Genomic DNA, 27,783 nt, shown 5'->3' with positions numbered 1-27,783 from the left:
TGTCTCCTCCAACCTGTGGCTTGTGTGTTTTGCACTCCAAAGTTGACAGACAGATCATGATAGGCAGTGAGGACCATGTCTACAGTTCTCCCTGTGATCACAATTTGATGGAGACGAGTTACTTTGATGGGATTGACGCTACTGCGATACATCAACCCTGTCTTCACTAATTTGCGCTTTAGCTGTATCCACAGTTAAAGTTATTGAGGTCAGCATCGCCTCTGCAAATTCTCCCGGGAGGTTTTCCCATGATTACTAATTCAAAAATATCTAAAATCACTCGACTTTACGTCTGTACTTTTATCCATCTACCTAGCGGAGAGTCTGGACTGGTAGACTGACACTGAAATATAAACGAAGATTTCAAAGTACTCCAACACTGTATACTGGTGTACGTTTCAAATACATTTCCCTTTTCTCATTTTTATATTCAGGTGTAATCCATACTGAGCCTGTGAGTTTGTGTCTTACTCTGGTAAAATATAAGGAGATTTAAAATAACACCAACACTGTATGCAGCTGAACGATTGTAAAACATTACCCATTTTCAAGTTTTTATATTCTTGTGTAATCCATACTGAGCCTGTGAGAGGCTGTGTGTTACTCTTGAAATATATATGTATATCGCCAAATGACCCCAACACTGTATACAGCAGTACGCTTGGGATCTATTCCCCTTTTACTGCTTTTTATATTGTTGTGTAATTCATACTGGGCCTCAGAGCGTCTGTGTCTGCCTCCTGAAATAAATACGAAGATTTTGAATGTTGAAACTATACTATATATATATCTTGGATCTGGTGATACTGTACCTTTTTTTACTTTTTAGATTGTTGTCGAATCCATACTGGCGATGACAGCGTCTGTGTCTGCCTCCTCAAATATATACATAGATTTATAATGTTGAAACTATACAATATATCCCTGTTATCTGGTGTTAAAATGAAACGCCATGCAGGGCCAGGGGTTACTCAGTACCGGGCCTTTCAGGCTCTTTTAAGGGGGAAGTATGTCACGGTGGTGATTGCGACCCGGTCCGTGGCCCTGGGTGTCCAATAAAGAAGATGACAGTTCAGATGAGGGGGAAGATGGTATGATAATTAATTTGGAAAAGGGGGATCGTGATGCCACCCGTGGTACTCGGCTGTGGTAGTCGATGCTGCAATGCAGATCCTCTGGGCCGGTGTTAAAGCAGCCAAGATGATGAAGCTCTCCACGGGCAGAGCTGTATCCCAGGGCAGTAGAGATGGTGTTTGTAAGCTATTGACGGTGATGGTGAGTGTAGCGTGTGTAGCAGGCGACTTGTAAAAGCCACCAAGGACACAGTTGGGTGCAGTTTCTGAGTTTTTCCTCTAAAGTTTTGTGCACATGATGACCCGATTGGTACTGTGTCATCCCAGGGAGGGGTCCAGCAAATTCCAAGCTAGATCAGGAACACCTGTTCAAGACTCCTCCTTGTGTATCCTTTGTAGGCCGTGTCACTGCGCTGATCTCTCCCTTCCTTCCTGCGGTGTGCTTTCGTAAACAGTGTCCCATGCCAGCAGCCACAGATCACACCGGGCGACGAGGGTCAGGCTCCGGGGTCCTTTATTCCAACGCTGCCATTTTAAGTATTGAATGCGGCTGCGACTTAGGCACTTAAAGTTACCTCAGCCTCCGTCTTTCTAGCTGAGCCCTGTATTTCTCCACTACCTTCAGGAGCCACCTTCCCCAACGAGGCCTGGTCCTTCCTTCTCCAGAAACGGGCTTCACAGGTGGCTTATTGCTTTTCCCGTGCCCCAAGGACCCCTTCCTTACAGTCTATGAGCTTGGACAAGATTTTTCTCTCTTCTCTGACCCTCAGCCCTCTCACAGCAATCGTGCTCTTACTCTGTCCTGTCACCGCCTGACAACTCTCTAGAAAGATCCATTTACCTCAGACTAGCTCCACTCATCAACTGTGAGTTTGCTCTCTCTGATTGGATGCCCACAATCACTCCACTACCTAAGCTCCTCCCACTGCACCTACCTTCCACACAAACCCCCAACACCCTTTCCTAGTCAGTCTGGGATGAGGCCATATTCCTGCCAGGTACACCCAGAAAGCACTGACTAACTAGTGTGTGTGTTGAGTTCAGGGTTAGGAGTGGTGATCCCTCCTTACCTGAGGGTGGGATACCACACCTTTGGATGAGTGGCAGTACATCTGTGGCGACCGTACCCTCAGGGGCGCCATAGTACCCTTTCTCAACTTTTGATTTTGTTGTCGGATCCATACTGGGCCTGAAAGCGTCTGTGTTTGCCTTCTGAAATGTATACGGAGATTCAGTATGTTTAAACTATACTATATATACCTGTCATGATCACGTGTGTCAGGACGCAGATGATACCGCAAGGCGAACCCATAACACACGTGACCCTGGATACACCGCCTCCAGTGGGGCGCATTTAAATAATAAAACGTGCAGGTGGATACGCCGCCTCCACCTGGCGAATTTGGGTATTACACGTTATATACATAAAATCTGGAAACCCCGCCTCCAGTATGGCAAATTTAAATAATAAAGGGGAAACCTGGGAAACTTTAACAATGGTGGGCCCTGCAATAGGGAAAAGGGAATTGGAGACCTCCTGAGCCAGTGTCCCTGCACTCCTAACGTTCCCTATGCCGGTTTCGCACCGGGCGCCGCACGCGTACCTCAACGCCCTTGCTCGCCCTGAACCTAAACCCTCACTAGGGAATGGGTCGGTGCGGAGACTAATCCCACCACTGCACTAATAACACACATGAGGAAAGAGACAATACAGGGGAAACACCACTTAGCTTTGCTCTGTTGCGTGCGCTCCTAGCAACAGAGCCCTCCACCTGAGTGCATCTTCTCCTCCACCTGGATCCATCACCATAACAGGACCCTTCACCTTAGTGCAGCCTTGGAGCAGAGTCCAACACCAGTTGCAGCTGCTTAGAACCAGAGTCCCAAGGATGAGTTCAGCTGCTGACACGAAGTCGAGAATGCTTGAGTCCAGCTCAGCGGCCAAGTCCCACATGGTGAGTGCCACTCTCCATAGTAGCCACTCCATCAGCCCATGCAGACACTTCCCGCTGACACCATCACTGCGACTCCACCACGCCATGCCAGCCCTTTGTCCAGACACCATAGCTGAAACACATCCCCCCTGGCTAAGCTGCGCAGGACTCCTCACCAGCTCCATCCTTCATCCAGGCTCTCCAAAGACAGAGTGAACACACTCTCACAATATCACAGGCAGTGAGCACACCTTTATAGGGTGTCACACCTGATCCATAATTAAGTGCAAAAAACCCTAAAGTGCAATACCACTCACCACCACCGGGGACAGTCAAGACACCTTGGAACTTTCCAAAGTAAAAAAAGTTCACTTTGTGCTTTTATTACCGCCAGATCCAACACTGGATCATGACAATACCTTGTATCTAGTGATACTGTACTCTTTTACAAATTTTTAGATTATTGTCTAATCCATACGGAGCCTGTGACCATCTGTGTCTGACTCATGAAATATATATGGAGATTTGTAATTATTCCTAGACTGTATAGAGCTGTCCGCTTCTGAAACAGCACCATATATCTGCCGGTATTTTTAGTCCATTTTCACAAAAATTATTACGTATGGTGGAAGAGGCCACGGACGTGGGTGTGGGGGGGCCAGCTGGTATTGATGGTGGTGGTGGTGCATCTGCTAGTATTGCCAAAAGCACAATAGCAGCTAAGGCAGGAGGTATTGAGCCTGCATCATCAGCTGGTACAAGAAGGCCTTTAAGGCTCTGTGGCGCCCCTGAGGCTCTGTCGCCACAGTGGTACTGCACCTCCTCCTGAGGTGTGGTGCCCCACCGTCCAGGTAAGTTGGAGGCTCCTAACCACGCTCCAACACCTGCATCCCACACAACACGGTAGTTCAGCAAAGCCACATTGCGGCTCCCTGCTTGGAGTGTAGCAGAGCACCTTTGGTGGCTCCCTGCTTGAAACACGAAACATGCTGGGAGGCGGGTGGAGTTAGAATACATAAAAGAGCAAGAAGGGTTGGGATTTGAGGTCAGTCAGTCGGTCAGTCAGTCGGAGAGTCACTCGGTGAGGAGTGAGAAGAGGAGATCCCTGAGAGAGGGATGGAGGAAGGAGGTGCAGCAGCAGATCTCAGTGACCTGGGTCTGCTGGCACGGGAAAGGAAAGAAGGAGAAAGACATTGAACTGAAACCTGATCTTCCATAAGAAGGAAAGACTAGTACGGAACGTAGGAGTAAACGGGAACGTGGGTTAGAGGACGTGGGTTAGAGGAAGAACCCTTCCTAGAAGTTCTAAGCGCAAGGCCGGGGCCCGATCCCCGAGGTTGTATGGATACTAATGGTCCTACAGCAGACACCGGTGGAGTAGTGGGCTGTAAATGCACTACTCCCATCTAAGACTTGGGGGCACAACAGCAATATTTACAGTGAGCCGGGATTCAGGAGTAAGGAGTCCTCGAAGCAGGCTACAGCTGTCTACCGTACAAGTAGAGTTCTTGGGAACATCTGTCAGGAGGCACTCCAGTGTAACTCAGTACTGGGAGTACTTCACACTTAAAGGCGCAATAAGAGGAGATGTTCAGAAAGGCACATGGTGGCGGAGCGTTGGAAGGGAGCATTCCATCTGGCCTGGAGGTTGATTGAGTCCCTGACCTGGAGGACACAGCACGGAGGCAGGCACCTGTGTGTACTACGGACTGTGAGTAAAGCTTTGGAACTACAAGCCTGGTGTCCTCCATTGAATCTTGCGCCAACACACCCAGCACCGCTACATCTGGTTACCAGTTTCTACACCGCTTGTGCCTCTCCTCTACCCCTACATTTACACTGCCCTGGGGCTACAGCTCCACCTGTAGGGAGCTTCACCATCTTGGCTGCAAAACACCACCAGCCCCAGAGGATCTGCTCAACATCTTACTTGCCGAACACCACAAGTGGCATCACAAACTATTCCATTAACTACATTCCACCATTCAACTTCCCCTATTAATTGGGCGCCCAGGGCCACGGACCGGGTCACCGCTGCTGTGACACATACCGCTGACACCGGCCCGGTACCGAGTACCCCACAGCCCTGGGAGGGCGACCCAGCTCCCTTTTCTGGGAGTAGGTAAACTGCTTTTAAAGCCGGAGCATCAGGAACAGGTTTTGGCTTACATTGCCGAAACAGCCTCCAGCTCTATTGCCTCCTATTCTGAAGTTACAAAAACTGCAAGCACAGAGTCGCCAGTGCAGACTTCTGGTCAGGAACCACCCCTTTCCTTGTCTCCTTCACCCCCACTAAAAGTGAAGTATGCGGCAGCCCACACTTCAGATTACTCCATGGAGCTCTTTTCACAGGCCATGCCTGTGTTATCAAGTGGAATTCTGAATTTCCCAGTCCAACATGAATCGGAGATGGAGTGCACTGATGCACAGCCACTGCTAGATGATTCTGCTGGTACATCGACCCAGAGTACTACATTGCCCTCGCAGTCTATTGAGCCAGAATCTGACCCTGATGAAACTCAGGTGCCCCTTCCCGCATACTATACCACCTTACACGGTGACACAGAGGAAGGTACAGAGGAAGGTGCAGATGACATTGAAGGCGAGGTCATGGATGACCCAGTGGTTGACCCAGATTGGCATCCAGTAGGGGGAAGAGGGTGCTGGTGATAATAGGTCAGAACAGGAGAAGTCCTACTCGTGGGCGACGGCAGTGGCACAGGGCCCCTCATAGTATGCAAAAGTGTCTCTGCCGGTGGGAGGGCCCACTTGCCGTTAGACATTCCGTCGTACTATGAGGGGCTCTGTGCCAGTGCCGTCACCCACGAGTAGGCCCCACATACTTGCTCAGGGCCACAGCACTTTCAATACTTACCTCTCCCTGCTCCACCGCCATAACGTCTTCCGCCTTTCCTGACAGTGACATTCAGGTTACAGAGAGCGATGACATCACGTCTGTATGCCCTCTACTGAAACAGTACAAGTGCAGAGACCTTTAAAATGGCAATGCTGAGGAGTCCAGAGTAGAGCAGTGCCCAACGAGGAGAGGTATTTAATTTTTTAAAATGTTGGTCGCATTTTTTGGGGAGCAATATACACTGGAGAATGATATATGGGGCCCATCATACACTGGAGCATCATCTATTTGACCCATCATATACTGGAGCATTCCAAATGGGGGACATCAGACACTGGAGCAGAATTTACGGGGCCCATTATACACTGGATGATTAGAAATGGGGCCCATTATATATGGAGCATAATTTGGGGCCATAACACACTGGAGCATTGTCCATGGGGACCAACATATAGTGGAGCATTCCAAATGGGGGACATCAGACACTGGAGCAGCATTTATGGGGACCATTATACACTGGAGCATTAGAAATAGGGCCCATTATATATGGACTCTATGGAGCATTATTTGGGCCCATAAGACAGTGGAGCATCATCCATGGGGACCAACATATACTGTAGCATTATGTGGAGGTCATCATATACTGTATGAAACATTATATGGGACCAATTATTCTGTATGGAAAAATATATGGGGCTCATTATTCTGTATGGCGCACTAGGTGGTGGCCATAATACTGTATGGAGTAATATACTGTCCGTTTTTTGAGCTATTGTAGAATTTAAAATAGATATCAGTCATGTCATGTAAGCAGTGAAGTATTTTTCATTGTACTATACCTATATTTCTGTGCCGTATCGGAGCATTATGAATTGTGGTATGTGTTAAAAGGGCGCACTGACACACTTTGGCTCAGGGCACCCGAAAACCTGCCGCCAGCCCTACCCCCCCACAACTTTAGCCAAATAACTCCCAGTTTTCAATGAGTAACTATTATTATAAAGTAAATTAAGGTTGCCAAGCTTAAGTAATAAGAAATGATGTCATTGGCATTGAAATGGGAACTGTAGGTGTGTTTACTGTCCTCCACTCCCTGCCGACTTTGCTTCCCCATTGACTTGCATTGGGCTTCGTGTTTCAGTCGGACCCCGACTTTTCCCTATAGTCGGCCGTGTTCGTTCGACCCCTGACTTTTAAGAAAGTTGGGTTTCATGAAACCCAACTCGACCCAAAAAAAGGCAAAGTCGCTCATCTCTAGTTATAGCATCTTCTAGTCTCCCATGGAGACTATAGAAGCATGCTGAAAGTAAAAAAAAATTTTTAAAAATATGAAAAAAAAATTCAAATCACCCCCCTTTCGCCCCATTCAAAATAAAACAATAAGAAAATGAAAAAAGAAAAGGAAGATCAGCTCACCGCCGTGTAGATTCCACACTGCCAGTTAACGGCCAGTATGGTTCCAATTCAGGGCAAACATGTTGTAAGAGCAGGAAAAAAGGATCCAGTGGAGTTTGAAGTCAGTTAAAATCTATTTTAATTCCAATCCAAATAAAACATGAAAGAGCACATGAAGTCGGGTATATAGCACACCAGTTGGATGAACGCGTTTTGACTGAAAAAGTCTTTATCAAGATCTGATCCCACAACATATCGACCATAATTAAATAGAATATACCAAAAAATCATTGGACAAACAATTGAGAAAATTAGAATATGCAAATGAATCTAAAAAATCCAGTGAGCTTGTTAAAAAATAATTAGAAACAAGTTGAAAACACAAGGAAAATATACAAAAATACACACATAATTTCTCCAGTACATATCAAATAGAAAAAATAGCATAGGATCTTGTCTGACATTTAAGCCCAGAGGAATCCTCGTATTTAAAGTAAAAATCCAATAAGATTCCCTACTAAATAATTTACGCTTGTGGTCACCACCCCTATAAGGTTTGTGAACCTTTTCAATAGTATTGAATTTAAAAGAAATAACACTACATTTATGCACTTTTGCAAAACGTTTAGAAGCCGCAGAGGAAGAAATCGCATTTGCATTAACCGCATCTACAACATTTCAGATGCAAGATTTTATGAATTGTAATTCATCATACATAAACTATCAGATAGAATGTACTATTTGTAAGCTTCAATACATTGGCTGCACCATGTCCCTTAAAGTCCACATGAGGAGACATTCATCAGATGCGGTTAATGCAAATGTGATTTCTTCCTCTGCAGCTTCTACACATTTTGCAAAAGTGCATAAAGGTAGTGTAATTTCTTTTAAATTCAATACTATTGAAAAGGTTCACAAACCTTATAGGGGTGGTGACCACAAGCGTAAATTATTTAGTAGGGAATCTTATTGGATTTTTACTTTAAATACGAGGATTCCTCTGGGCTTAAATGCCAGACAAGATCATATTAGGCATTATCATTAAGTATAATGCTGTTTTTTTCTATTTGATATGTACTGGAGAAATTATGTGTGTATTTTTGTATATTTTCCTTGTGTTTTCAACTTGTTTCCAATTATTTTTTAACAGCTCACCGGATTTTTTAGACACATTTGCATATTCTAATATTCTCAATTGTGTGTCCTATGATTTTTTGGTATATTCCACTTAATTATGGTCGGTATGTTGTGGGATCAGATCTTAATAAAGACTTTTTCAGTCAAAACGCGTTGTTCCAACTGGTGTGCTATATACCCGACTTCATGTGCTCTTTTATGTTTTATTTGGATTGGAATAAAAATTGATTTTAACTGACTTCAAACTCCGCTGGATCCTTTTTAGCTGCTAATAAAAAAAAATCAAACGTGCTCATATTTGGTATCGCCACGTTTATAATTGCCCGGTCTATCAATATAATAAAGAATTAACCCGATCGCTAAGCGGCATAATGAGAAAAAAGTCAAAATGACAGAATTACAATTTTTTGGTCACCGCAACATTGCATTAAAATGCAATAACGGGTGATCAAAAGAACGAGTCGGCACAAAAGTGGTATCATTAAAAACTTCAGCTCAGCACACAAAAAATGTGCCCTCACCCAACCCAAGATCACATAAAATTGAGATGTCACGGGTATTGGAAAATGACACATTTTTTTTAACAATCTTTGGAATTTTTTTTCAACACTTAGATAAATACGTGAGAACCTATACATGTTTGGTGTCTGTGAACTCGTAATGACCTGGAAAATCATAATGGCAGGTCAGTAAACAAGGTAAAAAACAACAACTATGGGATGTACTTTTTTTCAATTTCACAGAACTTGGAATTTTTTTCCTGTTTTCCAGCACCTGACATGTTAAAACTAATAGGGTTGTTCAAAAGTACAACTCATCCTGCAAATAACTAGCTCTTACATGGCCATATCTACAGAAAAATAAAAAAGTTATGGCTCTGGGAAGAAGGGGAGCAAAAACCTAAAAGGCAATAAAGAAAATACCTCTGGGGGTTAAGCGGTTAATATATACCATATCAAGGGCTATATGAATATCACATAAGAAAGGCAATGTGGGGCTTAATGTACTATACCCATCATGTTATATGGAGGTCTATGTAGATACTATCACATTATATGGGGGACTATGTGGGGCTCATTATATTGTATGGATGGCTATATAGGGCCATTACATTATATGGAAGGCTATGTGGTGCCATTATATTATTTGGGAGGCTATGTGGGGCTCATTATATTATACTAGATGGTGGCCTGATTCTAACGCATCGGGTATTCTAGAATACGTATGTAGTTCATTTATGAAGATTTAAGAATAATGCAATGAATACACAGGATTTTCCAGGTAAAATATATACATTATCATTAAATGTAATTGCTCATAGAACTTAATACAACTGCAAGAGATGACCCGCGGCATCCGTCGGGAGATCAGCGGCTAGCGCCACAGATCTCCCGACGGTAGGGGTGGCGTGTGTCGTTCGAATTCCGTGCCAATTCGCGGCCGGACAGCGTCTGTCGCTGATTGGTCACGGCCGGCCGGCCGTGACCAATCAGTGATGCTGGATTCGAGGCCGGACTGCGCCTGTCGCTGATTGGTCGGGGCCGGGCGCGCGCAACCAATCAGCAATGCGGGACTTCCGTTACAAACAGACAGATAGAATTAGACAATTATATATTTGATGGAATGATATGTGGGGTCATGATATTATACAGAAAGCTATGTGGGTCCCATTATGTTATATGTAAGGCTATGAGAGGTCCATTACATTATATGGAAAGCTATGTGTGGCCATTATATTATATGGAAGGCAATGTGGGGCACGTTATATTATACTCATTATATTATATGGAGGGCTATGTGGGGCCATTACATTACATGTAGTGCTATGTGAGGCCATATATTATATGGATGGCTATGTGGGGTCATTTTATTATAAGGAAGGATATGTTGGGTTCAGGATATTATTTGAAGGGCTATGTGGGAGCCATTATATTATGTAGAGTGCTATGTGGGGTCTGTTATGTTATATGGAAGGCTATGCTCTGCCATTATTTTATAGTAATGGCTGTGGGGCTATTATATTATATGGATGGCTATGTGGGGTCATTTTATTATAAGGAAGGATATGTTGGGTTCAGGATATTATTTGAAGGGCTATGTGGGAGCCATTATATTATGTAGAGTGCTATGTGGGCCATTATTTTATAGTAATGGCTGGGGGGCTATTATATTATATGGAAGGCTATGTGAATGCCATTAAATTATATGGAAGGCTATGTGATGCCCATTCTATTAAATGAGCGTCTATGTTGGGGCCATTATATTATATTGAAGGCTCTAAATATTATATGGACTGCTATATGGGGGCCATAATATTATATAGAGGGCCTTGTGTGGGTCATTACATTATATAGAGTGCAATGAGGAGCTAATTTTAATGTATGGAGGGCTATGTGGGGCCAATATATTATATGGAAACCTATGTGGGGCCATTATATGATATGGAAGATTATGCAGGGCCATTATATTATATGAAAGACTGGGGCCACATTATTATTTGGAAGGTTATCTGAAGCACATGATATTATATAGAAGTCTATGTGAGGGCTATTACATTATATGACACCGCTGGAATGATGCCGGCATGGGGGGTGAGAATAAGCTTTTTTATTTTATCAAGGACAAGCGTGGGGTATGAGAAGGGTTTGTCGAAGTAGTTGACAACTTCTTTAAGTCTACTCTCAACCTAATAACAATTTATTTATTTTACTCATATATGTAGCGCCATTAATTTCACAATGCTTTACAAACATTATTGGCACTGTCACCATACCTATCAGTATGTCTTAGGAATATTGGAGGAAATCAGAGTACCTGGAGGAAAACCACGCAAACATGGGGAGAACATACAAACTCCTTGCAGATGTTGTCCTTGGTGGGTTTTGAACCCAGGACCCCAACGCTGCAAGGCTGAAGTGCTAACCACTGAGCCACCATGCCACCCTTAACAATGAAACCATATATTGCTTTTTATTTGTTCATTATGTTTCTAACAAAAATCAAGTAAAAAATGTTTTATGTACCCCCAAATAGCACCAATAAAACTTGATCTCAGTCTGCAAAAAAACAAGCCCCTACTTAAATCTGTTGTTTGTCAATGGAAAAATAGAGCTTGTCCATGTTCCTGATAGTTCAAAGGCTTGGAAAAGCAATATGGCTTCCAAAAAACAATGCTGTAAAATCCAAGCTCGGAAAGCCAAATGGCCCCTACTTCTGAGCCCCACAGAGTGCCCAAACCACACTTAACATGTTTGGCACTGCTGAAGAGGAGAGAATGCACTTAAAGGCGTTCTCTAGGTCTAATTATTGATTATCTATCCATTGGATAGTTCTTTAATATGAGGTCAGTGGGGGGTCAGACAGTAGCACAGCCACATATCAGCTGAAAACTGCTCCGACAGTGGTCAGACCTAAGCAATGTATGGGTAAAACATAGCAGCCCTGCATATTGCTTAAAAAACAAGGACTGAATTTTATCTTCCATTGAAATGTATGTACAGGGTGGGCCATTTATATTGATACACCTGGGTGGGTCATTTATAAAGTTGAATCCAAAATGGCTGACTTCAAAATGACCACCATGGTCACCACCCATCTTGAAAAGTTTTCCCCCTCCCATATACTAATGTGTAACAAACAGGAAGTTGATATCACCAACCATTCCCATTTTATTTAGGTTTATCCATATAAATGGCCCACCCTGTACTTCTGTATTCGAGCAGTAGTCACTAAACAAAGTTTGGAGTTGCTGTATATAGCCTGTACATAGCTTAGCTTAGGTGCACACTGCATCCGTGCACCTATCCTACAGTATACGTCTGGAAATTTTTCCATATGTATTCTATAATGTCACCACTAGAGTTGAGCGAAACGGGTCGGAAAAATTCAAAAGTCGCCGACTTTCACCAAAGTCGGGTTTCTTGAAACGAAACCGGACCTTAGCGTGAGGTCGGCCACGAGGTCGGCTACTTTAGCGCCAAAGTCGCGTTTCAAAAGATGCTTGAGTGCCCTTTTTGCAACCAATCAGGAAGAACGGACACTGTGGGCAACGTGATGACATAGGCAGCGGTCACCACCATCTTGGAGAAGGGCATGCAAGTGATTGGCTTGCTTTGTGGGGCGTCACAGCGGGTATAAAAGGGCGGGGACGCCGACCGCCATGTTACTCATGCTGATCTCAGAATAGGGAGAGCTGCTGCTGGTGATTCTGCAGGGACAGCGTTAGGCAGGGAAGAAGATACCAAAAACTAATTCTGCTGCTAGTGATTTTGCCTGTACAACACACCAGTCACTGTGCAGTGCAAGGGGAGGCTATATTTAGGTGCATCAGCTCTGTTGGTTATTAGGCTGCCTTTTAAGGCTACCTGGTAGCTGCATTGCTGTGTGCACACTGCAGAGCAAACTGTTTTTTTCAAAGCAATCCAGATTTTATTGTTTTGTCCTTGTGAGTTACTGAGCATTCATTTTTCACACACTGTACAGCGGTGTACGCTCCTCACACAGTACCGTGTAACGACTGTTATCACGGCCACAGTGAAGCTATCTGTGTGTGACTCTGTAAGGATAAGTCGAGGAGTTGTTCCGTTCTTACAGACCTCCACCTTATAGTTTTGTCTGTGTTTCAAACAGTTTAGTATATCTGCTGTTTGATTACATTCAAAACTAGAGAGAGACAGCGTGCGTCAGTCCGTATACAAAAACACGGAGCTTGACAATTTTACATACACCAGACAGCGGTGTACGTGCATGCTCTTCCCTCCGTACTGTGTAACGGCTGTTATCACGGCCACAGTGAAGCTTTCTGTGTGTGACTCTGTAAGGATAAGTCGAGGAGTTGTTCCGTTCTTACAGACCTCCACCTTACAGCTTTGTCTGTTTTTCAAACAGTTTAGTATATTTGCTGTTTGATTACATTCAAAACTAGAGAGAGACAGCGTGCGTCAGTCCGTATACAAAAACACGGAGCTTGACAATTTTACATACACCGGACAGCGGTGTACATGCACGCTCCTCTCTCAGTACCGTGTAACGGCTGTTATCACAGCCAAATTGAAGCTAAGTGTGTGACTCTGTAAGGATAAGTCGAGGAGTTGTTCCGTTCTTACAGACCTACACTCTAGGGAGATTCTACTTCTGCCCAATTCTATATACACCTTGCAGTTTGTCATACATTAGGCAACTTCTGCCGGTCACATTGCGGTGTTAAATAAACAGGGCCTGACTGAATCCAACAGTGTCCTGAAGTGTAGAGACATTCCAATTCTCCACAGTCCTCCATACACCTTTCTAACAGCATAGAGAATCTGCCGGTCACATTGCGGTGTTAAATAAACAGGGCCTGACTGAATCCAACAGTGTCCTGAAGTGTAGAGACATTCCAATTCTCCTCAGTCCTCCATACACCTTTCTAACAGCATAGAGAATCTGCCGGTCACATTGTGGTGTTAAATAAACAGGGCCTGACTGAATCCAACAGTGTCCTGAAGTGTAGAGACATTCCAATTCTCCACAGTCCTCCATACACCTTTCTTACAGCATAGAGAATCTGCCGGTCACATTGCGGTGTTAAATAAACAGGGCCTGACTGAATCCAACGGTGTCCTGAAGTGTAGAGACATTCCAATTCTCCACAGTCCTCCATACACCTTTCTAACAGCATAGAGAATCTGCCGATCACATTGCGGAGTAAAATAAACAGGGCCTGACTGAATCCAACAGTGTCCTGAAGTGTAGAGACATTCCAATTCTCCACAGTCCTCCATACACCTTTCTAACAGCATAGAGAATCTGCCGGTCACATTGCGGTGTTAAATAAACAGGGCCTGACTGAATCCAACGGTGTCCTGAAGTGTAGAGACATTCCAATTCTCCACAGTCCTCCATACACCTTTCTAACAGCATAGAGAATCTGCCTGTCACATTGCGGTGTTAAATAAACAGGGCCTGACTGAATCCCACAGTGTCCTGAAGTGTAGAGACATTCCAATTCTCCCCACTACTATATACACCTTGTACCTTGTTTTACAGTACCAGAGAGTTGGTGGAAATTTGGGTACATTTTTCCGAAAAATGAGGAAGTGTGGTGGAAGAGTACGTGGAAGTGGGCGGGGGTTGGCAGCTGGTAATGATGGTGTTGGTGGTGGTGGTGGATCTGCTGGTAGTGGCAAAAGCAAAATAGCACCTAATGCAGGAGGTGTTGAGGCTGCATCCTTGTCTGGCTCCACAAGGCCTCGAAGGCTCCCTTTTCTGGGAGTAGGTAAACCGCTTCTAAAGCCGGAGCTTCAAGAACAAGTTTTGGCTTACTTTGCTGACTCAGCCTCCAGCTCTATCGCCTCCTCTTCTGAAGTTTTAAAAAATAAAAGCACTGAGTCGTCATTGGAGGCTCATGGTCATGAACCACACCTTTCCTTGTGTCCTTCACCCCTACCAAAATTGAAGGATGCGGCAGGCCACACTACAGATTACTCCATGGAGCTGTTTTCACATACCATGCCTGGGTTATCAAGTCAAATCGTGAATTACTCGGGCAAAGATGAATCTGGCATGGAGTGCACTGATGCACAGCCACTGATAGATGATTCTGCTGGTACATTCACTCAGAGCACTACATTGTCCTCGCTGTGTACTGAGCCAGAATCTGATCCAGATGAAACTCAGGTGCCCCTTCCCGCATACTATACCACCATACACGGTGACACAGAGGAAGATGCACATGACATTGAAGAGGAGGTGATGGATGATCCAGTTGTTGACCCAGATTGGCATCCATTGGGGGTAGAGTGTGCCACTGCCAATAGCTCAGAAGAGGAGGAGGAGCATCCGCAGCGGGCATCGACATCGCAACAGTTGTTATCTGCCAGACCCGGAGCAGTCCAAAAACGGGTTACAAAAACTTGGCCAGACGGTCAAAATAGCACAGCGTGCAAGGCCTCAAACTGTCTACCCTAGTAGGAAGAGTGCAGTGTGGCACTTTTTTTAACAAAATCCTAATGATCAGGCAAAGGTTATCTGTAAGAAGTGCACAAAGACCTTTAGCCGAGGGAAAAATCTGAGAAATTTGAATACCAGTTGCATGCTAAGACATTTAACCACCATGCACTTGCAAGCGTGGACGGACTACCCAAACTCACGTACCACATGTGATACTGCTCCCAAAGAAGGTAGTCAGCAACGCAACACTGTTTCCCCCACTGTAAGTCCACCGGTTAGCACACCACCAGCAGCAAATGTTGAGTTGTCGTCGCAAGGGCAAATCAGTCAGGAAATCACACTGTTATTGCAACGAAAGACTGAATCTAGGCCATCAGAAAGAACACCAACTCCATCACCATCATCAACCCTCTCTCAGTCCACCATGTCCACCGCTAGTTCCACCATATGCAGCTCTCAAGTCCAGCTCACCCTACCAGAGACTATGAGTAGGACAAAAAAGTATTCATCCTCTCATCCGCGTACACTGGGTTTGAACGCCCACATTTGCAAACTAATCTCGTTAGAGATGATGCCCTATCGGTTGGTTGAAAGCGCAGCTTTCCGCGAACTAATGGCCTACGCAGTACCACGCTATGAACTACCCAGTCGCCACTACTTTTCTCGCAAAGCCATCCCAGCCCTCCACCTTCATGTGAAAGACCGCATTGTCCATGCACTCAAGCAGTCAGTGAGTGGAAAGGTGCACCTCACAACTGATGCATGGTCCAGTAGGCATGGCCAGGGCCGTTACGTGTCCATCACTGCGCACTGGATTAATGTGGTGGATGCAGGGTCCACAGGGGACAGCGGTGGTGGCACAGTGCTGCCTAGCCCACGGTATAGGAAACATTTGGCTGTAGGCGTTCGACCCTCCTCCTCCAGAAGCGAAAGCTGGTCCACAGAGCGCAGTCGCACGAGCAATGCATCCGCAGCTGACAGTGTTGCAAATGAGGTGTCCCACTATCGATCAGCTGCTGGAAAGCGTCAGCAGGCTGTGTTGCAGATGATGTGTTTGGGCGACAGACACACCGCGGAGGTACTGGCCGACTACTTTCAGCAACAAACTGAGTCATGGCTGGGCAGTCTACATCTTGAGGCAGGCAAGGTAGTTAGTGATAACGGCCGGAATTTTGTGGCAGCAATAGCCATTTCAAAACTCAGACACATACCTTGCTTGGCTCACTCCTTGAACCTGGTGGTGCAGTGCTTCCTCACTAATTATCCGGAGTTAACAGGCCTGCTCCAGAAGGTTCGGAGACTGTGCTCGCACATCCGCCGGTCGCCGGTACACTCCAGTCGTATGCATAAGCTGCAGCGATTGCTCCACCTTCCCAAGCACCACCTAATTATCGACGTTGCAACAAGGTAGAACTAAACCCTGCACATGGTTGAGCGGCTGTGCGAACAAAGGCAGGCTGTAATGCATTTGTGGGAGGATACATGGGCAGGCACTTTGAGGGCAGACATGGAGTTGACAGGTGTGCAGTGGTCGAAGCTGAAAGACCTCTGTAAAGTCCTTCAGTGTTTTGAGGAATGCACACGGCTGGTATGCGCAGACGACGCCATCATAAGCATGAGCATCCCACTTATGCGTCTCCTCATGCAAACTTTGACGCACATTAAGGAGCAGGTGTCTGCATGCGAGGTTGATGAGGAGGAAGAGGAGGAGGGAAGCCTTGATGACAGTCAGCCATTGTCTGGTCAGGGAACTGTTGTGGACGAGGTGGAGGAAGAAGAGGAAGAGGAGGAGGATGATGATGGGGATGATTATTTAGGGGAGGATGCTTCTCGTGGGGCAAGAGAAAATGTTGGCGTGGCAAGGTCTGGTACTGGGTTTGAGCGTGACTGGAGGGATGTGGATTTGCCTGAAAGTGCTCCTCCACCCAACACTCGCAGTGCATCATTGACACTGGGAACATTGGCCCACATGTCAGATTATGCCTTGCAGATCCTAAAAAGGGACCCCCGCATTGCCAAAATGATGAACAATGATGACTACTGGTTGGCCAGCATCCTGGATCCACGCTATAAAGGCAAATTCCAAAACATCATGCCACAGGAGAACCTTGACCTAATATTGGCTAACAAACAAGCTACTCTGGTAAACCGGTTGGTTGAGGCATTCCCAGCACACAGCAGCGGTGATGGTTCTCACACGAGCCGTAGGGGCCGGGGTCAACTTGGAAGAGGTGTTGGTGGTGCACACATCAGAAGTGGCGTTGGGGACAGGGGTTTCATGACCATGCTGTGGACTGATTGTTCAAGTCCCGCTCACACGACTGGTAATACTGCATCGATTGAAAGTGACAGGAGACAGCACTTGTCAAGTATGGTTACAAACTACTTTTCCTCCTATATCGATGTTCTCCCTCACAGGTCATTCCCATTTGACTATTGGGCCGCTAAACTGGACACCTGGCCTGAATTGGCACAATATGCCTTACAGGAGCTCGCATGCCCAGCTGCAAGTGTGCTATCGGAAAGAGTTTTCAGTGCTGCTGGATCAATCCTCACAGAAAAAAGGACCCGTCTCTCGACCCAAAATGTGGATGATCTAACCTTCATTAAAATGAACCATGCATGGGTTTCCAAGGATTTTGTCACACCTTACCCTGATGACACCTAGGTTGCCAGAAAAATGATTTCTTTGATACTCCACTTCCTGGGACTTGACCAATTTCACCTTTAGCAGCAGGTGAATGTCCCACATCAGCATAGGCCATTTTGTAAACCTCCCTAACTGGGCTGCCTCCTCCCCCCATGGCTGGGGTCACCACCTAGCGCATGCAACCGTGCGAGTGCCGTTGCCCTGGACAGGTGGGTGGGCCGACTCTTGGGCGTGGGCACTGGCACAGGGTCCCTCATAGTGCAATCAAGTGTCTCTGACGGTGGTGGTGCACACCCGCCGTCAGACACACTGCTGTACTCTGAGGGGCCCAGTGCCAGTACCGACGCCCACGAGTGTGCTCCCCTTGCTTGGGCAGGGCCCCAGCATTTGCAATGTTTACCTCTCCCTGCTCCTCCGCTGTGTAGTCTGGGCTGTCAAATCCTTCACTGGGGCTGCCACTACAAATTTGGTGAACTGATAGAAGAAGATGGTTAAGATGCAGCTATGCCCTGTCCCGCTGGCTGGGATCTAACTGCAGATGATCAACGGCTTCCATTTCTTATGGACGTCGACATACAATGAGATGCAGTGGTGGTTTGTCTTCAGCTTTCACAGTTTTCCTACCCACAGACTTGTGACATTCCAGCGCACATTTTTAAATGTGCCCTCTCATGCCAATCCAATTGAATCGCCTACGGCCTGTGGCTTCTGTGTTTTGCACTCCAAAGTTACGTGACAGATCATGATAGCCAGTGAGCACCATGTTTACATCTGTTCCTATGATCAAAATTGGATGGATATGAGTAACGGCGATGGGATCAATGGTGCTGCGATACAGCAACACTCACTTTCTTCACAAAGAAAGGTTTTTGCTGTCTCCACACACACATTAATTGAGGGTCAGCATCGCCTCTGAGAATTGTGACGGAAGTTTTTCCCGTGAATACTAATTCCTAGATTTCTGCAATCAATAGACTTGATGTCAGTAATTGTATGCATCTCCTTTCCTATTGCGGAGAGTCTGGACTGTCTTACTGAGACAGAAATATAAATGAATATTAAAAAATACCACCAAAAGTGTATACTGGTCTACGCTTCAAATACATTTACTTTTTTTTACTTTTTAGATTGTTGTCTAATCCATACTAAGAACACGGAGATTTTCAATGTATAAACTATGCTATATATACCTGCTATCCAGTGATAATGTACCATTTCTCAACTTTGTACAATCTGGTCAAATCCATACTGGGCCTGAGAACGTCTGAGTCTGCCTCCTGATCTATAAACATATATTTTTAATGCGTAAACTATGCTATACATACCTGTTATCCAGTGATATGGTACCCTTTGTCACCTTTGTCCAATCACGTCTAATCCATACTGGGACTGAAACCGTCTGAGCCTGCCTCCTGATCTATACACATAGGTTTTTAATGTGTAAACTAGGCTACATTTATACGTGTTATCCAGTGAAACTGTACCCTTTATCAACTTTCTAGAATCTTGTCGAATCCATACTGGGCCTGAGAATGGCTGCCGAAGCGTTAAACAAGCTACAGCACCTGTGATTTGGACACGTAATGTTTTGCTTTTTTTCTGGAATGCCAGTTAGGTCTAATTTAGGAATTGCTGTTGAGCTGCACTTACTGGGAAGTCATCGTTGTATGTTTGTAAGTCTTTGTGTTTGCCTGCCATTGTTTTCAATGGGGTTCGACGGTGTTCTTTGAAAGTTCGACGAACATTTGACGAACTTGCCTCCTGTGCGACGAACCAAAACACTAGTGGGGTGGCTCAACACTACTCCTGATATATAGACGTACATTGTTAATGTTTAAAGTTTGCTATATATACCTGGTATGTGGTGATACTGTACCCTTAATGCCAGGAAGTCCTCCTCCAACCAACACTCTAAGTGTATCATTGACACCTGTAACATTGTCCCACATGTGTGATTATTTCTTGCTGATCTTCTTGTTATATTGTGGTGTGATCCATCCAGAGCGTGTGAGTGTCTATGGGTTACTCCTGCAATTTAGATGTACATTTAAAAATTACCCCAACACTGTATACAGCTCTACGCTTGTGATACATTACCCATTTACTGCTTGTTATATTCTGGTCTAATCCAAGGTGACCAAGTGCGAGTTATTTTCTGACTGTGGAAATATATACTGAGATTGACAACAATGACACCTACACTGTTTACAGCTGTACTCTTGAGATCCCTTACCGTTTTACGGCTTTTTAGATTGTGTTGTAATCCAATACTGAGCCAAAGAGAGTGTCTGTGTGTGCCTCCTCAAATATCTACGGAGATTTAGAATGTTTAAACTATACTATATATACCTGCTATCTGATGATACTGTACACATTGTCTAATTTTTATATTCTTGTCTAATCCATACTGAGCCTATGAGCGTCTCTGAGTGACTGATGGAATATAAAGGGAGATTGACAATTATCCTTTGACTGAATAGAGCTGTACGCTTCTGATGCAGTGCCATATATCTGATGTTATTTTGGGTCTATTTTCTGCAAAATTTTGAAGTTTGGTGGAAGAGGCCGCAAACGTGGGCGTGGGGGGGGGCAGCTGGTGCTGATGGTGGTGGTGCATCTGCTGGTAGTGGCAAAAGCACAATAGCAGCTAAGGCAGGAGGTGTTGAGCCTGCGTCGTGGTCTGGCTCCGGAATGCCTGGAAGGCTACCTTTTCTGGGAGTAGGTTAACCGCTTTTAATGGCGGAGCATGAAGAACTGGTTTTGGCTTACATTGCCGAAACAGACTCCAGCAAATATGCCCTCCTCTTCTGAAGTTTCAAAAAATGCAAGCACTGAGTCGTCAAGTGCTGGCTCCTGGTCAGAAAGAACCCCTTTCCTTGTGTCCTTCACCTCCACCAAAAGTGAATGATGCAGCAGGCCACACTTCACATTAGTCCATGTATCTCTTTCTATCATACCATGCCTGGGTTATCAAGTCAAATCGTAAATTCCCAAGTCTAAGATGAATCTGACATGGAATGTGGGTGGCCAGCCAGGGCAGTGGGGTTAATCGTTACCGGGCTGGTATCTCACAGGGATGTGTCACGGTGGTGGTGACCCGTTCCGTGGCCCTGGGCGTCCATGCAAAGGGGTGAATTACGTTTATAGGTGAATGATACGTGATGCCACCTGTGGTTTCTGATTAGATTGACCAGCGCTGCAGTGTCGCTTCTCTGGGACAGATGTTGTGGTGCAGCTAAGATGTAGAAGCCCTGCACAGGTAGGGCCATAGTCGCAGGGCAGATGAAAGAGTTGGTAAATGGTGTGCAGTGCGGGATGTAGCAGAGCCGTGCACCAGGTGCAGGAGAAAGATGACAGACACAGTCATGCAGTTCCTTTACCTGTAGTTGGTAGCCGTCCAGGACCCAGAGTACAGATGGAGAAGGAGTTGGTCAGCCTGGAAGCAAATTTTGAATTCTCTCTCTGCAGATAGGTAGTGTGGCCTCTGTTCTAGCGCTTATCTGAGGTACTCACAATGCTGAGTTCAATGAAGTTCCCCTGTTGACTCTCTTTTGGAACTTTCTCGTATGGCAGCCAGCCGTAGCCTTTTCCTTCTGGCTCCCACACGTCGATGCTGGTCCTCCGAGCCTTATTTGAGTACAGAGCATTTACAGCTGCTACTTCCTCCGGTTTCTGCTGCAGGAACGTCAGTGTCCCTACAAACTCGGAGACCGGAATCCGGACCATGTGCTCCAGCTAGGAGTAAGCCTTAACTCTGCTCATCCTCCAGCTCCCCTTCTCACGTCCACAGACTTCCCCTTCCCTGCACAGAGTGCCCTAACTTACCTCCTCCCGACCACAGAGAGCAGCTCCTCAGCAGTCAGGTTCAGAGGTCTCCCTGCTGGCCTGGAGTGGGAAATATGTTGTGTGTTGGTTTAACTGCTAGAGAGAGCCTTCATTGATCCCAAGCATGACATCACACTCCCTAGGAGGAAGGTAATGCCACTGTGGCGACCGTACTCCTGGGGACGCCACAAGTGCACTGATGCCCAGCCAATGCTAGATGATTCTGCTGGTACATTGACCCAGACCACTACATTCCCCTCACACTCTACACAGCCAGAATCTTGACGTTGGTATTGTCGAGCAGTTTACCTCCGGGGAGACAAAGCAACTATGCCTTCCCCCGTTACCCCTCTTTGACCATAAAAAAAAACCCCACCCCCCTTTACCAGCGCCCACTAAGACACGGACACCAGTATTTCTTTTGGAATTTTATGGCCACAGCAGCCTTTTATTAAACCAACAAAATAACAATAAACACGCATCATAAATAACATAAGTACAATAACTTGAACACTGAAAGGCGGAGTCCTTGAAGCCACAAGATCATGGTGAAGTAGTCCAAAAATATTGTGGACAAGCCGCAACCATTTGCTCCCAGCCGTTACCCCACAGGCTCAGGAGCACCAGCACACCAATAAATATTGTCCACGAACTACTTGGAGATCCGCCCACTTCTGACGGAACTCCCCATCCACCTCTCACCAGATCACGCCCAACATACCTTTAAACGCAGGAGACCTTACACACAGAGTCTCCACCACTAATTTCCACCGACTTCAGGGACTCCCCCCTCCTCCAAAACCACTGTGACCAAAATACAATAACCCACCCAGCTGTCCAATAAGAAGGGAGGGAGGGTGGGACTGCGTTGCTGCTGTGGAAGCGGGAACAGAGGGCGGGAACACCCCCGCCCCTTGGATAAATACCCCTTGGCTCCCCCTCCCTGCTAGCAGCTCCCCCCACTAAACCCTCCACCCCCCGTCATGGTGGCCTCCACCCACACCTCGTATGGGGGGCTGTGAGGCTCGCTCCGGCCATTCTCTTACCCTGATGAAACTCAGGTTACCATTCCCATATACTGTACCACCTTACACGGTGACAAAGAGGAAGGTGCAGATGAAAGTGCAGGTTCCTTGAGCAGGTGGGGGGGCATACTCATGGGCAACGGCACTGGCACAGAGCCCCTCATAGTACGCAAAAGTGTCTCTGCCGGTGGGAGGAGGAACCCGCCGTCAGACACACCGCCACACACCGCCGTACTATGAGGGGCCCTGTGCCAGTGTCGTCGCCAACGAGTGGTCCCCCCTGCTTGCTCAGGATCACAGCACTTGCAAAGTTGAAATACTTACCTCTCCCTGCTCCACCGCCATGACGTCTTCCGCGTGTCCTGACAGTGATATTCTGATCAGAGAGCGCAATGACATCACATCAGTACGCCCTCTGCCTAAACAGCTAAGTGCAGTGAGATGGAAGATGGGGACGACGAGGAGTCCATACTAGTACAGGGATTCCTTAGCGAGGAGACTTATTTAATTATTTTCAATTGGGACAGCAATTTTTGGGGAGCACTATACTCTGGAGAATGATATATAGGGCCCAACATACACTGGAGCATTCCAAAGGTGGACATCAGACACTGGAGCAGCATTTACAGGGCCCATTATACACTAGAGCATTTGAAATGGGACCCATTTTATATGGAGCATTATTTGGGCCCACAAGACAGTGGAGCTTCATCCATGGGGACCAACATATACTGTAGCATTATGTGGAGCTCATCATATACTGTATGGAACATTATATGGGACCAATGATTCTGTATGGAGAAATATGTGGGCCTCATTACTCTGTATAGCGCACTATGCGGTGGCCATAATACTGTATGGAGTAATATACTGTCCGTTTTTGGAGCTATTGGAGAATTTAAAATGGATATCAGTCATGAGATGTAAAAAGTGAAGTATTTTTCATTGTACTATACCACTAATTCTCTGCCGTATCGGAGCATCATGAGTTGTGCTATGTGTTAAAGGAGCGCTCTTTGGCCCAGGGCACATGAAAACCTGGAGCCAGCCCTACCCCCTCACAAATTTAGCCAAATAACCCCCATTTTTCAGTGCGTAACTAGTATTATGAAGTAAATTAAGATTGAAATGCTTCAGTAATAAGAATTGATGTTTTTGGCATTCAAAAGGGCACTGTAGGTGTGTTTCCTGGCCTCCACTCCCTGCCGACTTTGCTTCCCCATTGACTTGCATTGGGTTTCGTGTTTCAGTCGGCCTTCGACTTTTCACGATAATCGACCGATTTCGTTCGACCCGACTTTTGCGAAAGTCGGGATTCGTGAAACCCGACTCGACCCGAAAAAAGGCAAAGTCGCTCATCTTTAGTCACCACGGCTGAGCAAAAGTGTGTTCTTTCAGCCTCTGTTTTGCCAACATGTACTTATGTAACTGTATAGGAAAATGCCGCAGCTGCACCTTCCTATGCAGAAGGACACAGCAAGTAGATGAATACAATACGATATACATCAAAATACATTGGGTCCGTATGGTGGATGAATGATTTAGGATTCATTCTGACTCCCTCCCAAATGTATGCACCCAACAGTGTCTACAAGCCCATAGTGGACCTAAAATTGGTTCCTCCCACTGCCGTAGCAGTTTCCACTGATCGTGAGAGTATTGAACTCCCACCAATCTTATATTGAGATGAGTCATTAATTGTTTTGTCTTCGACATCCCTTTCAACAAACAGTAGTTTTCCACCATATGGGGTTGCATTTTACTCTAGAGAAATTCAACAAATTCTTCAATCCATTTTCTTCTGCTGTGAAAATTAAAAAGTTGGAGTGAAAGCACCGAGGAGACAACAAACAATACATTTTAGTTATTTTGTTTTGCCAATGTTATGGTCACATATTTAATTTGCTTAATTGTTTTTCTTTTTCAGGAATCGGAGATCAGTGTGGTCCACCGCCAACTGTACAATTTGGAGACACAGTGGATATTAGAAAAAATCACTATAAAACTCGTGAATATGTTGAATATAAATGCAAAAATTATTATCTTCTTCAAGGAAACAAGAAAGTGCAGTGCATGAATGGTGTCTGGGGAGAAGCACCAGTTTGTCTTGGTATGTTCATTATTACCACTTATCACTAAGTGTACAGAAACAGCATGAAGGCAAATAAATAATATTACCAGAAGGTTTGTAATGAGGTTAGTAGTAGTGCAAGCACAGAGGGAATGTTGTTCCTATATTCTTGTAAAAATAAATATAAGTACAATTGCATATAAACTGTATACATACAGTTGTGGCCAAAAGTATTGACACCCCTGCAATTCTGTCAGATAATACTCAGTTTCTTCCTGAAAATGATTGCAAACACAAATTCTTTGGTATTATTATCTTCAATTAATTTGTCTTAAATGAAAAAACACAAAAGAGAATGAAGCAAAGAGCAAAACATTGATCATTTCACACAAAACTCCAAAAATGGGCCAGACAAAAGTATTGGCACCCTCAGCCTAATACTTGGTTGCACAACCTTTAGCCAAAATAACTGCGACCAACCGCTTCCGGTAACCATCAATGAGTTTCTTACAATGCTCTGCTGGAATTTTAGACCATTCTTCTCTGGCAAACTGCTCCAGGTCCCTGATATTTGAAGGGTGCCTTCTCCAAACTGCCATTTGTAGATCTCTCCACAGGTGTTCTATGGGATTCAAGTCTGGACTCATTGCTGGCCACCTTAGAAGTCTCCAGTGCTTTCTCTCAAACCATTTTCTAGTGCTTTTTGAAGTGTGTTTCGGGTCAATGTCCTGCTGGAAGACCCATGACCGCTGAGGGAGACCCAGCTTTCTCACACTGGGCCCCACATTATGCTGCAAAATTTGTTGGTAGTCTTCTGACTTCATAACGCCATACACACGGTCAAGCAGTCCAGTGCCAGAGGCAGCAAAGCAACCCCAAAACATGGACTTGTAGCCTTGAGATTGCTCTTGCTTCCTCACAATTTGGTTTCTCAAGTCCTCAGACAGTTCTTTGGTCTTCTTTCTTTTCTCCATGCTCAATGTGGTACACACAAGGACACAGGACAGAGGTTGAGTCAACTTTAATCCATGTCAACTGGCTGCAAGTGTGATTTAGTTATTGCCAACACCTGTTAGGTGCCACAGGTAAGTTACAGGTGCTGTTAATTACAAAAATTAAAGAAGCATCACATGATTTTTTGAACAGTGCCAATACTTTTGTCCACCCTCTTTTTTATGTTTGGTGTGGAATTATATCCAATTTGGCTTTAGGATAATTCTTTTTGTGTTTTTTCATTTAAGACAAATTTAATGAAGATAATAATACCAAAGAATTTGTGTTTGCAATCATTTTCAGGAAGAAACTGAGTATTATCTGACAGAATTGCAGGGGCGTCAATACTTTTGGCCACAACTGTATGTAAATCAGTACATATGTGCATGTTAAACATGCATATATACATTTGTACACACATTACCTACACTTATAATTGTTGCCCACATTACACACTTTCTGCATGCATTTTTAGCACATATCTAACAAATATATGACCATCATCCACATTTACACATTTCACATATATATGACAATTACACGAGGATATGCAATCCAGAAATCACATTGTATGTTTTTTACATAATTAATTTGCATTTCATTGCATGAAATAAGTATTTGATACTATGCAAAAACAGTACTTAGCATCTGGTGCAGAAACCTTTGTTTGCAATTACAGAGGTCAGACATTTCCTGTTGTTCTTGACCAAGTTTGCACGCACTGCAGCAGGAAATTTTAGCTCATTCCTCCATACACATCTTCTCCAGATCTCTTAGGTTTCTAGGCTGTATCTGGGCAACATTGAGTTTCAGGTCCCTCCAAAGACTTTCTCTTGGGTTCAGGTTTTGAGACTGCCTAGGCCTCTCAAGGACTTTGAAATTCTTCTTATAGAGCCACTCTTTAGTTGCCCAGCCATGGCCCATCTTCAATACTCTTACTGAGGGAAGGAGGCTATTGGCCAAAATATCACTATACAAGACCTCGTCCGTCCTTCCTACAATAAGTTGCAGTCTTTCTTTCCCCTTTGCAAAAAAGCATCCGCAAAGTACAAGTTTTCTACCACCATGCCTCATGGTTGGGACGGTGTTCTTTTTGGCTTTGTACTCATCTTTCTTCTTTCTCCAAAGTGGAGTTGATACAAAAAGTTCTATTTTGGCCTCATCTGACCACATGACCTTCTCTAATGCCTCCTCTAGATCACCCAGATGGTCATTGGGGAACTTCATGCTGGCCTGGACATGTGCTGGGGTGAGCAGGGGGACCTTGCGAGCCGTGCAGGATTTTAACCCATGTCGATGTAGTGTGTTATTGATGGTAATATTTAAGACTGCAACCCCATCTCAATTCAGGTCATTGACCAGGTTCTTCCATTTAGTTCTGAGCTGATTCCTGACCTTTCTCAGAATCATCCTTACCCCACGAGGCAAGATCTGTTAAGGAGTCCCAGACCATGGAAGATTGACAGTCATCTTCTGTTTCTTCCATTTGCTAATAATTTTAATAGTTGCTGCCTTCTCACCAAGCTGCTTGCCTATTCTCTTGTAGCTCATCCCAGAATTGTGCAGGTCTACCAATTTTGTCCCTGGTGTCCTTAGACAAGTCTTTGATATTGGCCATGGTGGAGGTTGGAGTGTGATTGATTGTATGGACAGATGTATTTTATACAGGTAATGAGTTCAAATAGGTGCAATTAGTTCAGGGAATGAGTGCAGAGTAAAGCCTCCATCACACACAGCGATCTCGCTAGTGAGATCGCTGCTGAGTCTCAAGTTTTGTGATGCAACAGCGATCTCACCAGCGAGATCGCTGTGTGTGACACTTACCAGCGACCGGCCCTCCTGCCAGGTATCGCTGATCGTACTGGAATGGCCAGGACATTTTTTTGATCGCTG

The 27,783-nt window shown here is 45.2% G+C and overlaps 1 protein-coding gene across 2 annotated transcripts in view; it reads left to right on the top strand.

Moving 5' to 3' along the window:
• The window catches only part of LOC141096342 (coagulation factor XIII B chain-like), a 300,511-nt gene that overhangs the window by 186,928 nt on the left and 85,800 nt on the right, over positions 1-27,783 (top strand). For both annotated transcript variants that reach the window (XM_073582881.1, XM_073582880.1), the window contains exon 4: positions 24,754-24,936. In XM_073582881.1, the coding sequence (XP_073438982.1) occupies positions 24,754-24,936 (183 nt within the window). The remainder of the gene's footprint in view (positions 1-24,753; positions 24,937-27,783) is intronic.

This window comes from Dendrobates tinctorius, unplaced genomic scaffold (assembly GCF_039654945.1).
Source record: "Dendrobates tinctorius isolate UK_male_01 unplaced genomic scaffold, ASM3965494v1 ptg000074l, whole genome shotgun sequence".
In the NCBI taxonomy this organism is placed as follows: domain Eukaryota; kingdom Metazoa; phylum Chordata; class Amphibia; order Anura; family Dendrobatidae; genus Dendrobates; species Dendrobates tinctorius.
Note: the sequence above shows the minus strand (reverse complement) of the source record. Positions and strands in the feature narration are given on the sequence as shown.